Source organism: Ictalurus furcatus, chromosome 16 (assembly GCF_023375685.1).
Source record: "Ictalurus furcatus strain D&B chromosome 16, Billie_1.0, whole genome shotgun sequence".
Taxonomy (NCBI): Eukaryota; Metazoa; Chordata; class Actinopteri; order Siluriformes; family Ictaluridae; genus Ictalurus; species Ictalurus furcatus.
In genome coordinates, this window is record NC_071270.1 from 11,631,652 (window position 1) to 11,646,244 (window position 14,593).

Consider the following 14,593-nt stretch of genomic DNA (forward strand, 5'->3'; position numbering starts at 1 on the left):
GGTGACAGTAGTATTATTGGTGTTTAGCAACACTAAGCTGTGCATTGCTGGGCAAGTGGGGGCGAGTGACGTGCCACTGCTGAGCTTCTCCTGCCTTTTACCCCTCCCCATCCCTCCTGTCCCTCTCATCCTGCTCCAGATGGGATTATTATTGTTATTATTCTCTCTCTCTCTCTCTCTCTCTCTCTCCCCTGCTCTCTCTTTCAAACACTACCACTTGTGCCATTTACCCAGAGAACAGACGAGTCAAAGCGAGAGAGGAAGGGATACAAGAAAGGGAAGGGCTTTGCTGATAAAGCACTGAACTATAGAAGACAGCAGTCTTTTTCATCTCATCAGAGCAGTGAGTCTCATTCTCATGCTTGGGCAACTCTTGTGAGGAGATAAGTTCATGGTGGAGCTGGGTTTGGTCCTTTTAGGGGTCATCCTGTTGTTACCTCCTTAAACGTTAGGTTTAGGATGTCTGTGCTGCGGAGGATTAGGAGCTCCAAGCGCTCCTCTGAGTCTGTCTATGACATGCTGCAGCTGGTGAGCCAACCCTTGTGTGTGTGTGTGTACATGATTGAGCATGTGTGTGTGCTATGGGGAATGTTACATAACCACTCTTGGAGGCTGTATGACCTTTTTAAGTCTCTAACATGTATATGTTTTGTTCACTTGTATACTTGTATATGTTTCAGTGTGGTTATTTTTAAATTCATGATCTCTCTCAGGGTAAAATTAATAATTACTTGCTGTAGTTCCAAAAGATCTGTCAATCCTTCAGCTACTTTTCATTCTACTCCTCCATGGCTGTCTGAGCAGTTTAGAGGAGACAGTGATGAGATGTCAGTCTGTCTCTGTGTGTTAGGGGAGAGGCCACGTTGCTGGCAGCCACATCTGTCCTTTCCTCCTGCTGTCCTCGTGGATATGTTCCACCTCTGCTGTTAGTCAGGTTGGGTAAAATAGGCCTGGGCAGGGCCTGAGAATTGTGTCATATCGTAATAGTGGGTGAAAAATACACAATCCTAAATCTGTGTCATAAATCTTCAGTTCATGCGAAGTTTAGTCACAGATCTGTTATTTCTTACAGCGACTGGACTTTTAATTAGTTGCATTATAAAATTGTGTTATATTTCTTTTCACAGAATCACTGATGTGTTCTCTGATGTTTGAGGAATCAAATATTGTGTTTTTACACAACAGTAGCAACTATGGATAATTTTACCTTTTGTCAGTCCCTTGAAGCCAAAATATTCACCTACACCATGACCAATTTTCATGCCTAATTTGGCCAGCATTTAAATTGCAATGCTCTTATGCCAGATTGCATATCTCTATACACACAGATTTAGCCAAGATTTGATAAAGAAGCGACATTTTTTGCATATTACAAAAACATAAATGTTTTGTAGAGATGCATTGATGTATCGGCCAATACCAATTAGACTATTTTTTTTTAAAAACATGCGATGATCAGGGCTGATTATATCCTGTCAATCAAAAGAGGGCGGGAAAACACATCGATTTCATGCTGTGTGTAAAGATGTCGTCTCTTGTGTGAAATGATGACAAAACTGCAGTTTGTAAGCTCTGTAAACTCTACACTGCTAACATTTTACACCGGAAGTGTGCAGCAGTGAAGAGGCGGTGAGTCTAAGTCTAACATGCAGTTAATGTTAATGAGTTAATATCATCAAAAAAAGGTGTGTGTGTGTGTGTCTTTATGTTGAATACGGTTATTCTGCTGAACAGCAAAAAGAACACACATAAACACACACAAACACATACTCTCACATTTCCCAGAGGAAAATTCTTCAGAGCAGCGATTCTAAGAAGTAATTTTCCATGTTAATGCGTAGTTATAGATTTACAGATTTACACACTGTACAGCCATTTTATAACGTAATTTTCTATTGTCTATTTCCTTTGTTCTCAGCCTTATCTTTACAGTTCAGCTATTAGTGCGTGTGTGTGTGTGTGTGTGTGTGTGTGTGTGTGTGTGTGTGTGTGTGTGTGTGTGCACATGTGCAACATTTCGTTTCAGTTTATGTAAGTGTTCTAGATACCTCATCTAATCATGTTACATGCAGAAAATTCCAATATACTTTACTAATTATTTTTATTTTGGACAGGGAAACTCTTTTCTTGTTGTTGTTGTTGTTGTTGTTGTTATAACCAGAGCACAAGGTTCTTTGTCATTAATCATAGAGCTCCACCTATTGTTTTTCTTTTCTAATATGTGAGACTGCATGTTGAGTTAAAAGCAATATCAAGTTCACTTTTGCTCATATTTTTCGATTAGTTAGTTAGTGAAGTTTTCTCCTTTAAAAATAATTCACTAGAATTAACTGGAGTCAGCAGTATATTTGTGTGTGTGTGTGTGTGTGTGTGTGTGTGTGTGTGTGTGTGTGTGTGTGTGTGTGCATCTATAAAACTAAACTGTAGCCAGTCAATCCTGCTAGTCCACATTTTTGTCTTTGTCCTACCTTCAGTAAATTGTACACAACTACCAGTGAACTATAAAAATACCCCTTAATTCATGCATTGATAAGAATCATGCATGTAAGCGTGGTCAAGCACTAGCACGACTCACATTCTCATTACATTCAGTGGCGTTTAAGACGCAAGGCATGGATAAAGTAATTTAGTAGAGTTCACCATTTGAATGTTAAGGTAGTTGCTCAGTGGGCTCAACAGTAATGTGTTCACCCTACTGTACAATGTCACAACCATCCCCTCTCCTAGAGCACAAAAGTTTATCTGTGCTCTCTGGGTGGGAGGGATGGCATAACTCTCTCCCCTGTCAGAGTGACACAAACCAGTGTGTGGGTGACTCTGAGCTCATGTATGCGGAAGAGGGCAGATAGCACTTTGCTCTGAGTATGTTCAGCGGCACTGTCACATGCATGACAGGAATTTGAAAACATCCATTAGTTCCTCAGAATTAATGGATGTTTTCAAATGGGTGTTAGACCTCACATTTCAGAGAAAGCATAGTTCCTGGTTGGTAGCTGCTCTGTGATAAGAGGGTGAGAATTAGCTAATGGGTGGCAATTAGCAAAATGACCAAATTAGGAAAAAATTTAGTTCCCAATAGGTAATTACCCAAATATGTAACAGTTTAGGAACTAATTTAAGAACCAATAATAAAAAACGCAGATTAATGGATTTTTAGCTGTTTGATAAGCCTTTGTATTAAATTGACATACAGTAGACTCCACTAATATTGGCACCCTTGGTAAATATGGCTGAAAAAATTTTTCTTTATTGTTTTTGATCTTTTGTTAAAAGAATTCACAAAAATACTCTACTCTAATGGATATCAAACAATTACAAACACACCACAGGTTTATCAAAAAATATCTTTGTTAAATATAGGTGTTCAACAATTATTGGCACCCCTATGAATTCATATCAGAACAATATATTTGAAGTATATTCCCATTGATATTTGAAATTTTTCTAGTACACCTAGAGTGAATAGGAACAGGAAATTATTCAACCATGATTCCTGTTTTACATTGGTATACATACGAGGCCAAACACATAGGCCAAAGTCCCTTAGTCATTCATAACAATGGGTAAGACCAGTGAATAAGGCTGTGATGTTTGGCAAAAGGTTGTTCACAAAATGGCACAAGCATTGAAAATGCCCATTTCCACCATCAGGGCAATAATTAAGAAGTTCCAGTCATCTGGAAATGTTATGAATCAACCTAGAAGAGGACGTGTCTATATTGGCTCAGTGCACTGTGTAGAGGATGGTTTGAATGGCCAAAAAATCTCCAATGATCACAGCTGCAGAACTGTAGAAGTTAGTTCTGTCTTGGAGTCAGAAAGTCTCCAAAACTACAATCCGAAGTCACCTACATCACTACAAGTTGTTTGCAAGGGGTTCAAGAAAAAAACCTCTACCCTCAACCAAAAACAAACTCAAACATTTTCAGTTTGTCAGACACTACTGGAACTTCAAATGGGATCGGGTTCTAGGGTCAGATTAAAGCAAAATAGAGCTTTTTGGCAATAAACACCAGAGGTGGTTTTGTCGCACACAGAGAGGTAGCCATATGGAAAAGTACCCCATGCCCATGGTTAAATATGGTGGTGGCTCTTTAATATTTTGGGGCTGTTTTTCTGCCAGAGGACCTGGACACTTTGTTAGGATACATGATATTATGGACTCTATCAAATATCCACATATATTAAATGAAAACCTGAACAACCTGCCAGAAAGCTTAAAATGGTCCATGGTTGGATCTTCCAGCAGGACAATGATCCAAAACATACATCAAAATCAACACGAATATGGTTTACTGAGCACAAAATCAAGTTCCTGCCATGGCCATCCCAATCCCCTGACTTGAAACCTATAGAAAACCTGTGGGGTGAACTCAAGAGGAGAGTCCACCAGCGTGGAACTCAAAATTTGAAGGATCTGGAGGGATTCTGTATGGAGGAATGGTCTCTGATCCCTTGCCATTTATTCTCCAATGTCATCAGGCATCATAGGAGAAGACTCAGAGCTGTTATCTTGGCAAAGGGAGGTAGCACAAAGTATTGACTAAAAGGGTGCCAGTAATTGTGGCACACCTTTATTTAACAAAGATGTTTTTTATATATATAACCCTGTGTTTTGTTTGCAATTGTTTGATATCCATGAGAGCAGAGTATTTTTGTGATTTTTTGAGCAAACAATCAAAAGGTTCAAAAATAAAGACAATTTTTCACAGCCTTCTTAATCTGCACATTAAAGGGTGCCAATATTAGTGGAGGGCACTGTATATCTGAAGGGATTTTTCCACACCATTTGCCCCATTCTTTTTAAATCCAAGATATTTCATTTAAATTCTAATGTATGTTCCTAAAACACAATCACAGAGTGATTACAGAGCTCAGGCTTTTTTTCTTTTACTTTGTCTGATGTGTCAGACAGTGTTTCGAGTTATGTCATAATGTCAAGCTCACTAGCTGTGTCTAAACTGTTTGTACATTTACCTGCTCAGAGATTGCATATTTAGGAACAAATATACAAAAAATATCTTAATACGAACTTATGATGAATCTTAAAGTTATATTTGTTCCTTAAGATAGAATAGCATTTATATTTACATTGACTCCATTAATGTGGTTCTCTGTGTTATCTAATGCTTATAATTAGAAACAAATAGATTAGATTTTTGCATCTGATCAACTGAAACTTATCCTCCTCCAAAAAGTGAACATGAAAAAAAAGAAGTCTGAACCTGAAAGGTCCTGTATCTAATGCACTGTATCTAATTGGGGTCTTTCTCTGCTTTTTCTCTTCAGAGTACAGAGCAAATGACTTCATTCTGCCGCAGCCTTCATGATATGAATCCTGCGGAGCCTGTTGCATCCTCTTCCTCGTCCCCCTCCTCCTCGTGTGAACCCAGCCCTATCTCTCCAGTGCCTGTACCTTCCACCCAGCGCCAGCTCTCAGATGCTGACAAACTGCGCAAGGTTATAAGTGAACTGGTGGACACAGAGCGCACCTATGTGAAGGTCAGACCCTGCTGGAGATAACCATTTAATACTAAAGCCACTGAACTAGTTGAATACTTGCAATTTACTCTCTTGATGTGTGTGACACATCTACATATTATGGATCCACTTGTCATGTCAGAAAACTACACTTACTGAATCTGAAGAATAAGGAAGTATAAATTACTCTTGTAGGGCTCCATGGTTTGATACTGATTACTTCATGTGTTTGCAGGCAAAAACAACAACTACATTCTCGTTATTTCTCTTACCATCTGAAATAGCTAATAAAGCCAAAATGTCTCTCTTACGCTTTCTAAATTTGTCTGTTCATAGGACCTACATTTTCTGATAGAGCGATACCTGACTCCTCTGCAGAAAGAAAATTTCTTGTCACAGGATGAGGTAGGTGCCAAAACTGACCTAGGACCAAGTTCTGTATAGAACTCATGTGATGTGCCTCTGAGTCATTTCTAAAATATGATGAGTAATTAAATGAAATGACATGCAGTACAGTACAGTATGTTGTCAAACAGGAAGTAACATTTTTTTTTTTTTTAATACAGAAGCAAATATAAAATACTTGGTGACTTGGTTAAAAATAAAAAAGGTTGTGCATTTTTAAAACACAGTGTGCTGTTTGATGCTATGGATTCACTGGTAGAGATGTCAGAGCTGGATGCTGATGTGTTGTCTGTGTGTGTTTACAGCTGGACGTGCTTTTTGGAAACTTGCCAGAGATGGTTGAGTTTCAAGTGGAGTTTCTCAAGACTCTGGAAGATGGCACAAGATTGGTTCCAGATTTAGACAAGCTTGAGAGAGTGGATCAGTTCAAGGTGCTATTGTCAAACCATTAAATTGTTTCCAATGGAATGTTTATCTACTGTGTGTAGATAACTTCATTTCAATAAATGTCCAGTACTATAGTAAATTCTCTTCCTCTTCCTCTTCACAGAAAGTGTTGTTCTCTCTTGGAGGCTCTTTCCTCTACTATGCAGACCGCTTCAAAATTTACAGTGCTTTCTGTGCCAGCCATACAAAAGTCCCTAAAGTCCTCACCAAAGGTAAACCCAGTCAACACTAACCCTCATTTCATCAACTATGACTATCTATACTTTGGAGGTTTGTGGTGACCAGCCCAAAACCATGTAAAATACTAATTCATTAATTAGTTAAAGACAACAAAAATATAAAATGAACTTTTACTTAATGGAGTGACCCCATGTGCTGTTAGAAACACTGGGGCCTTAAACCTTGAAGGATATGGATATTATATTATCAAAAAAGGAAGCATTAAACACAGTACTTCAAAATATTTGCTGTATTGTTGAACTGTGAACACAAGTATACCATAAGTATAACCAATGATTAAAGATAACTGTATAATTCTTAACATTTCTTATATATGTTTTATACTAAGATATAATATTTCCTATGTCTTCCTTACCATTCTTGGCTTCTTAGATGAAGGTTTTCATGTCTGTCCCCTTGCTTCTAAATTGTCTAACAACCATTTTCCTGTCTATGTGGGTGAATATAGCTAAAACAGACCCTGAATTTAAAGCATTTCTTGCCAAGAGGAACCCGAGGCAGCAACACTCATCCACTCTGGAGTCCTACCTGATCAAGCCAATCCAAAGGGTACTGAAATACCCTCTGCTGCTCAGAGAGCTCTACTGTCTCACTGACCCTGAAAGTGAGGAGCACTACCATCTCAATGGTAAGTACATAAAATACCATGCTTTACATTTTACTGTCTAAATTACAATGCAGTCTGTAAGTGATTGCTCAATAACAGTTTTTGTTTTTGTTTTTCTGAAATATCAATGGTTTCACTGACCACAACTTCTAAAATCAATTATTTGTATATTTTGTTAACCAAAGATGCAAGGACACACTACTGGACAAAATGAATGTATACTTATTTCTTTAGACAGTTATTTAGATGTAAATAATTCAATTTAGGCTGCCAGTCTACACTATACTCACATTCATTGTTCCAAATTCAAAATCCAGTGTGCTGGTGGGCAAAACAACTAAAATCACCATTGTCCAACTACTCAATAATCGATCATTTTTATAAAATATTTATTATATGTTGTGTCACTTTTGGAATATCACTTGGCTTCTCAGTTAAATGCATCATGGTTACGTTATATGGAGCAGTAAGTATTCTTTTGTAGTCTGACTCTATTGCCTTTGTTTCTCATCATGTACAGTTGCTATTAACGCAATGAATAAAGTGGCCAGTCACATCAATGAGATGCAGAAGATCCATGAGGAGTATGGAGCTGTGTTTGACCAGCTCATCAGTGACCAGAGTACAGACAAGAAAGAGGTAAGTTAGCTGCTGAAATTTGTTTAAAAGTTCATCTAATAAAGGCAGACAATTTTTTTATATAAAATTTTGTGCTAAACTAATAGTTCATGCTTACAAATTCCTATGTAGTAAGTGCAGAGTGCTACTTTTACTTTTATATTATACTTTTTTTTATTATAATTATTATATTATAAAATTATATTATAATTTTGTTTGCAATGTGTGCTAGGTGGCTGATTTATCTATGGGTGACTTATTACTGCATGCCACTGTGGTTTGGATCAATCCTCCAGCATCTCTGATGAAGGGAAAGAAAGACCCAGAGCTTGCTGCATTTGGTAAATGTGCATCTGTGTGTGTTGATGCATATGTGTGTTTTGAAGGGAGAATGTAAAATGTGGTATACTGGTTCCTGGAATAGCATCTTTTCTCTTATTCATTACCTGATCTCTGCACTTACCGTTCCATGGCCAGTGTTGTGTAAAGGAGCCATCAGTCAGACTTAAGTAAAAGCAAAGATACCTTTCTGGAAAATGATGTGTAAAAGTTAAAGCAACTGATGAAGTAGTATTTTTTAAAGAACACCAATGACCTATATTTCTGTTGTCACACCTTCTTTCTTCAGACTACTTTTACTGGGTGCTGGACATGATCACAGGATATTCAGCTGCATAAAGACACTCTCTGAGCATAGAGATGTTGTCCTTTTGACAGCTGGGGGATTAGTGTTAATATAGTATTCATTTAGTGTTACCCATAAGAATGTACATTTAGCTGAATAGTTAAGAAATTACATTATGTAACTACAGTTTACCTTTTTACTCAAGCATTTGCCTAGCATTAATGTTAGCTACCTTACCAACACTTTAGCTAGCTATGTGACTAACATGAACTGAAACATCAATTTGTAATTATTAGGTAGTTAACTAATTTAATTTAGTATAAAATATACATTCATTAAAATATAAACATATGTACATCAAACAAGCATGTTAACTAAATTATTTGTATGTATGGTAAATTTTAGCTTCAACAATCACATAGTTTTTTTTCTACAAAAAAAAAAGAAAAATGGCCTTTTCATTGATCATATTTGTAGTTATTTGGATTTGGTGCTATCTAATAACAAATTGAACATTATCATCTGTTAGCTAGCACCAATTTACTGTTCTGTTAGTTTGGGTCCTTGTATATAAGGTTCTGTAGATGTAAACAATAGTGACATGGCTGTAGCCTAATTGATGTACATGGACTGGGGGAAAAATACAAAGGAAAAAGTAAAGAAGTTAAAACAGCCATTTGATTTTGAATATGTACTGAAGCTAAAGTTAAGGTCAACAAAAACTTTATAGTGGGATAATAACTATTCTCAAAACATAGGGGTATGTAAGTACAGTAGCAAAGTATTTCTACTTCGTTACCATACACCACTGCACAGGGCTGCATCAGAAAACACAATTGCTACTATACACATTAATATTGCTTCTATTAGCCTTTACAATTTTTTTTGCAAATAAGGAAATTTAAAAAGAAAGAAACAGAAATAGCCAGATGGTATTAAAGTTGGTTTGCCCACGGATGTGGGTTACTCATTATCCTGGGTCATCATATTGGGGATGACTTCCCCCTTTAAATGCTAAACTAAAAGGATGGTAACAAAAAGAACATGGAGCCCCAAGCGCCATTTAGTCAGCCATCTGTGCTGAAGAATTCTATTAAAGTCTGACATGCCTTTTGAATTCCTGGGTCTAATGCTTTTCTTTCTGCCTTTCTTTTTCAGTTTTCAAGACAGCCATCGTTTTTGTGTACAAAGATTGCTCCAAGCAGAAGAAGAAAATTGTGAGTGCTTTTGTTGCCCCCTTTTTCTTTTATTATGCATTAAGAGAACTACAGCGTGGGCAGTACAAGTCTGGTCCTGACAGCATGATTACTGTTAATGCATCTATGGTTGTCTCTTTGTGCCCTTCTTTGTGTACCTCTGCAATAAAAATGTCAGAGAAGAAAAGCTCTTTACATTGAGTGAAACTTAAAGTTCTCATTAGTTGTCAAAACAGCTAGAGACACCCAGGACTGACCCAGACCTTACTAACTGCACACTTTGGCACACTTTATTAAAATGTGCAAAAATTAATATAAAAAAATAATAAATAACATACATTGGGTGACACTGTTTCAATCTAAAATATATAGGGAAGCTGTTTCAATACAGTACAACTATATACAAATGATTTTTTATTTTAAAATTTTACAATTGTTTCCAGTGTTTATTTTATACAATAGTTTTTGCTTGTTCTCTTGAAGGGCGCCAATAATTTTGGACTGGACCAAAAAGTCTGACGCAGGGACTCTATGAATTGTTTTGCCACCCCAGTCTTTCTAAGTGGTTACAATCATTTCTTATTTCTCTTTCTTCTTTTTCTTTCTCTCATTGTAGGGAACGTCTCACAGAGGCTTTGTTTCTGATGAGAGAGACCCATTTAGATTCAGGCACATGATTCCTTCAGATGCTCTCCAAGTCCGCAATGCTACTAGTAAGTCCCGCCACTCAGTTTCTTCCATTCCACTACTTCCATATTTACTGACTCCTTGTAAAGTTGATACTTGGAAAATAGCTTGGAAAATAAATAATTCCGACAGTTTGATGTTAAACGAAGACGCTATGCGAGCTTGACACACAAAACACAAGCATGTCTACCACTGTATCTGAGAGATATGGCCATTAATCATGCTTGCAAACCTTGTTTGAATATTTTCCATTTGAAGATTCAACAACCCTATGTGTAATTAAAGGCATATAGCGAACCATTCCATCCCATTTACTAAATATATAACATATTATATATGTTATATATGTTTATTTATATTTACTAAAGATATAACACATTATATTAGGCATCCAGTTGCCTTTACATTCACTCCTTATTTACAGAAGATGGTAAATATCCCATGTACTTCATTTTTGCAAGGTTGTGTCAGGATTGCAGTGCATGCTTCTCAGTAAATGGGAAAGTGTTGGCTCCAGGCATTGCCTTTTAACTTTTAACTTATTGCACTGAAGCTCAGTAGCCTGAGAATGTATTTCAGTATCTCTCGAGCCCTTGCAGTTTACAAAATTAGCTACAAAGTCTCTTACTATTGGACAAATGATGCCTGTGATGTGCATGTGGTGTGTCTGTGTTTAAAGTAGATGATCTATTGAAGTCGATAAACAAATGTAAGTATTTGTCTATGTTTGTCAAGATTCAGATGGAACGGCAGTGTGTGAGATAGTTCACACACGATCAGAATCTGAAGGGAGGCCAGAGAGGACTTTTCAACTGTGCTGTAGGTAAGTCCTCAACCATGAGACCTCATATATGGATTTACTAGTACATGGCTAGTAGATGATTAATAGTACTAGTACTGTAATCAGCTGATATGACTGTTACTGTCATGAATCTAGAAAGAATCATCCCAGACCCTCTTCTTCATACCATAATTTGTGTTCTTCTTATGACCATTGGTGGTGTTGTTGCACTTGGTTCCACGACAATCCAAAATAATCTTCCTTAAGACATTTGTTAACAGCACATAATCTGATATGGATGCCAAAAAACAGAAACTTAAGAGTTATGTCTTTTTATCTTTGAAAGACATGCCTTATTACAGTGAAAGACAGCGATTATGTTTTTCAGAAATATCCATTAATTGTGCATAGTTCTTAATCTTAATAGTTAATTAATTTGTAATAATTAGTAAATCTTGAGCATAAAACATAAGGCACATTGTTTCACATATACTTGCATGGTACTATCATTATGGGCTAAATACATTAACACCAGCTATGACGTCTATACGAAAACAAACATGTATTGACACCTTCTATTTTCTTTTCCAGCTCCTCTGAGAGTAAGAGGGACTTCTTGAAAACAGTGCACTCTGTCTTAAGGGACAAACAGCGTCGGCAACTGTTAAAGACAGAGAGTCTGCCTCTTAATCAGCAGTACATTCCATTTGGAGGGAAACGCTTTTTTGCACTGAAAGGAGTCAGGCCAATGAGCAGAGCAGGTAAACCTCCATCTCCTTTCTTCATGTGTAAAATTTGCCTGGCATCTACTTATCAAGCCAAGAAACTTACCAACATCTACTTATCAAGCCAAGAAGGCACAACTGTCTGACTGTATTTCACTTCTTCTTTCAGTTTCAGCTCCACCTGGAAACCTCGGCCAAAAAAGACTTGTACGCAACCGGTTCACCATCAACACCGACATTGTCTTTGACAACTGCTCCAGCCAAGACTCCTCAGATTTTCCTCAGAGACATCATCCCTTGCCATACCAGAATAATCACCAGGCTGATGGAGACACCAACCACTGGGTGGAGGAACAGTTGGACTTGAAGCTGTATGACAGACAGACGGACGTAAAGGAGACAGACATCCTCAGCGATGATGATGAATACTGTGAGTCTGTCAAGGGCTCCTCAGCTGAGCCCAGCCTGGAAGAGTCCTTTGAAGCTCTTATTGCTGAAGTAGAAGAGGAGCAGAAGGAAGAGGACAAAAAGGAGGAAGACAGTGCTCCCAACAGAGGTTCAGAGAACAAGCTCCCAGAAAAATCCCTTGGCCAACTGAGGTTGACCCCACTACGCAAGCAGTGTGCTGTAGAGGGCACTGTGGCTCAGAGGGAGGTAGAGGTTATCTGGGTTCGCAGAGATGATTTTAACAGTGGCTGTGGCACTGATATCTTCTGAAGTCAATGGTAAAAGTACAAGAGATTGAAAACATAGGTGCATAGAGACATTTGAGCCAGTTTTCTATCCATAGATTAAGCTTACTGTTAGACAAAAGGTCAAAGGAAACTCTGTTGCGTGTGTAAATACATTTGACAATAAGTTAAAAGAAGCAATATAGGTCAGTATCAATGAGTCTTCAAGTCCCTGCACACCTTGTTTGGATGTAGTGACACTACTTCCAAGCTCTTAAATTCTTAAGCAGTGCATTGGGACTGTGTGAACTGACTTAAGATGATCAAAAACATCTGGATAGGATCGCACATTGGTATGGACTTCATGTAAACTTTCATGGGGGACCTACTGCACAATCACATGTCTATAGATCCTACACACACTGACATGCTACATGATGTGCACTCATATCCTGTAGGCAGCTACACTTCCTTTCCAAACCTTGTTGCCAAAATAATTATTTTTGTAAAAATGCTAGGAACGTGGGGCTGTCCTGTTTTTATAGCTTTTGACCGCTGTTCCATAATCAAGGGCTGTGTGTGTTCGTGATGTCCAGGGACCCGTGGCTAAACTCAGGCCTTATTATACTCAACAGCACCACACAGACCACACAGGCCAATAGACCACACAGACCAATACTTTGTCCAGAGCTTTGTCAACTGAAAGTCACTGTTTACTATTTAGCATTTGCCAGCAACATCCTTGTTCCATCCTTTCCTATTGGTTTTACAGTATACCCTCCAGTCCAGTATTACCCAGCCCTATTCACTGAAGGGACATTTTAAATTATTATTATGGATCCTGGTGTACTTGAATTTTCTATCACAGTTGTTTTGGGAAGGTGTAATGCCCTGACATTTTAGCCCTGCACACTGCAATAATGTGAGTGCTTTTGGTTCAAGCTACTCATCACAATTTCTCCTCTATATGATGATATACTACTGAATTACATACCCACTCAAAGTCAACACTGACACACTGTATGATATAACATCACCAATCACACCTGTAATGTAGTGAACTACACTTGAACAGTTCGAAAGCAGTGAGTTTGAATTAAATTATGTGAAATATAAGCCTTTGATTAATTTGGACCTTTTGTTGTATTTTATACAATGGTTCTTTAGATGATGGTGGATATAGAATATTACTGAAAGATAAGTTATATTTTTAAAATTAATGTGGACATTGTGAAATGCAATCACTTACTGTATATGTGGTTATGAAACTTTTTGGCTGACGTGTTGTAAAAAAAAACAAAAAAACAACTGTAAATATTCCTCAACTTTTACAATGTGCATTTTTGAAAATGTATGCTCATAGTTTTGTGAACTATTATTATTGCGCTTCTTAAATAAAGGTTCTTTATTTATATTGGCATATATTGGCATTACTTGAGTATAAAGTCCATTACTGTTGGATGCACAGACAAAACTACCTGCCTGATTAAAAAGAGAAAGAGAGAGAGAGGAAGAAAGAAAGAAAGAAAGAAAGAAACATAGATCATTGACCTATTCAACAAGTTTAGATTTTAGTTTCAGTAGTGTGATAGGCCGATTGCAACTACATACAGTGAAACATATTTCTCTTAAAACTTCAGTTAAAACACAATTAACAGCTTCTTTTTCATAGTGTTTTGTGTTAGATGTTCATAGGTGCGTAGTGTTCTGAGTGAGATGTTTATAAGTATGGTCAGGAAGTGGCAGCTGTATTTTGTAATCTACATGTGTCAATAAATGAATATTAATGAATACTGTGGGCCTGCTTATGGATAGCAAGCAGCCTCAACAAAATGGCCTGAGCTAAAGAGGAAGAGAAATAGAAAAACAATTTATTTAATATGTATTGACACAAGAATTAAAGTAATACAATACAGCCACTTTAATGTAAAAAAGGGGGGGACTGTATGGTTTTAAGCAGAAGGATACAAGGATGAAAAAAAAAACCCTATAAATGAATAAAGAAGTTCTTAGATTAAAAAGGAAAGCTTGTGATGGTAGAAACATGCGAGTCAGTTTAACATTGTTTCTATTTAAACCCTTGTACTTGAAGCAGAGTTCTTTTTTCAAG

The 14,593-nt window shown here is 37.3% G+C and overlaps 1 protein-coding gene across 2 annotated transcripts in view; it reads left to right on the plus strand.

Moving 5' to 3' along the window:
- tiam1a (TIAM Rac1 associated GEF 1a) overlaps window positions 1–13,903 on the plus strand; it is a 61,866-nt gene extending 47,963 nt beyond the window's left edge. For both annotated transcript variants that reach the window (XM_053644604.1, XM_053644605.1), the window contains 12 exons: window positions 5,290–5,502; window positions 5,818–5,886; window positions 6,192–6,317; window positions 6,437–6,545; window positions 7,022–7,201; window positions 7,701–7,819; window positions 8,031–8,139; window positions 9,582–9,640; window positions 10,236–10,332; window positions 11,042–11,129; window positions 11,679–11,848; window positions 11,982–13,903. In XM_053644604.1, the coding sequence (XP_053500579.1) occupies window positions 5,290–5,502; window positions 5,818–5,886; window positions 6,192–6,317; window positions 6,437–6,545; window positions 7,022–7,201; window positions 7,701–7,819; window positions 8,031–8,139; window positions 9,582–9,640; window positions 10,236–10,332; window positions 11,042–11,129; window positions 11,679–11,848; window positions 11,982–12,529 (1,887 nt within the window). In that variant the 3' untranslated portion in view covers window positions 12,530–13,903. The remainder of the gene's footprint in view (window positions 1–5,289; window positions 5,503–5,817; window positions 5,887–6,191; window positions 6,318–6,436; window positions 6,546–7,021; window positions 7,202–7,700; window positions 7,820–8,030; window positions 8,140–9,581; window positions 9,641–10,235; window positions 10,333–11,041; window positions 11,130–11,678; window positions 11,849–11,981) is intronic.
- Window positions 13,904–14,593: the final 690 nt, after the last annotated feature.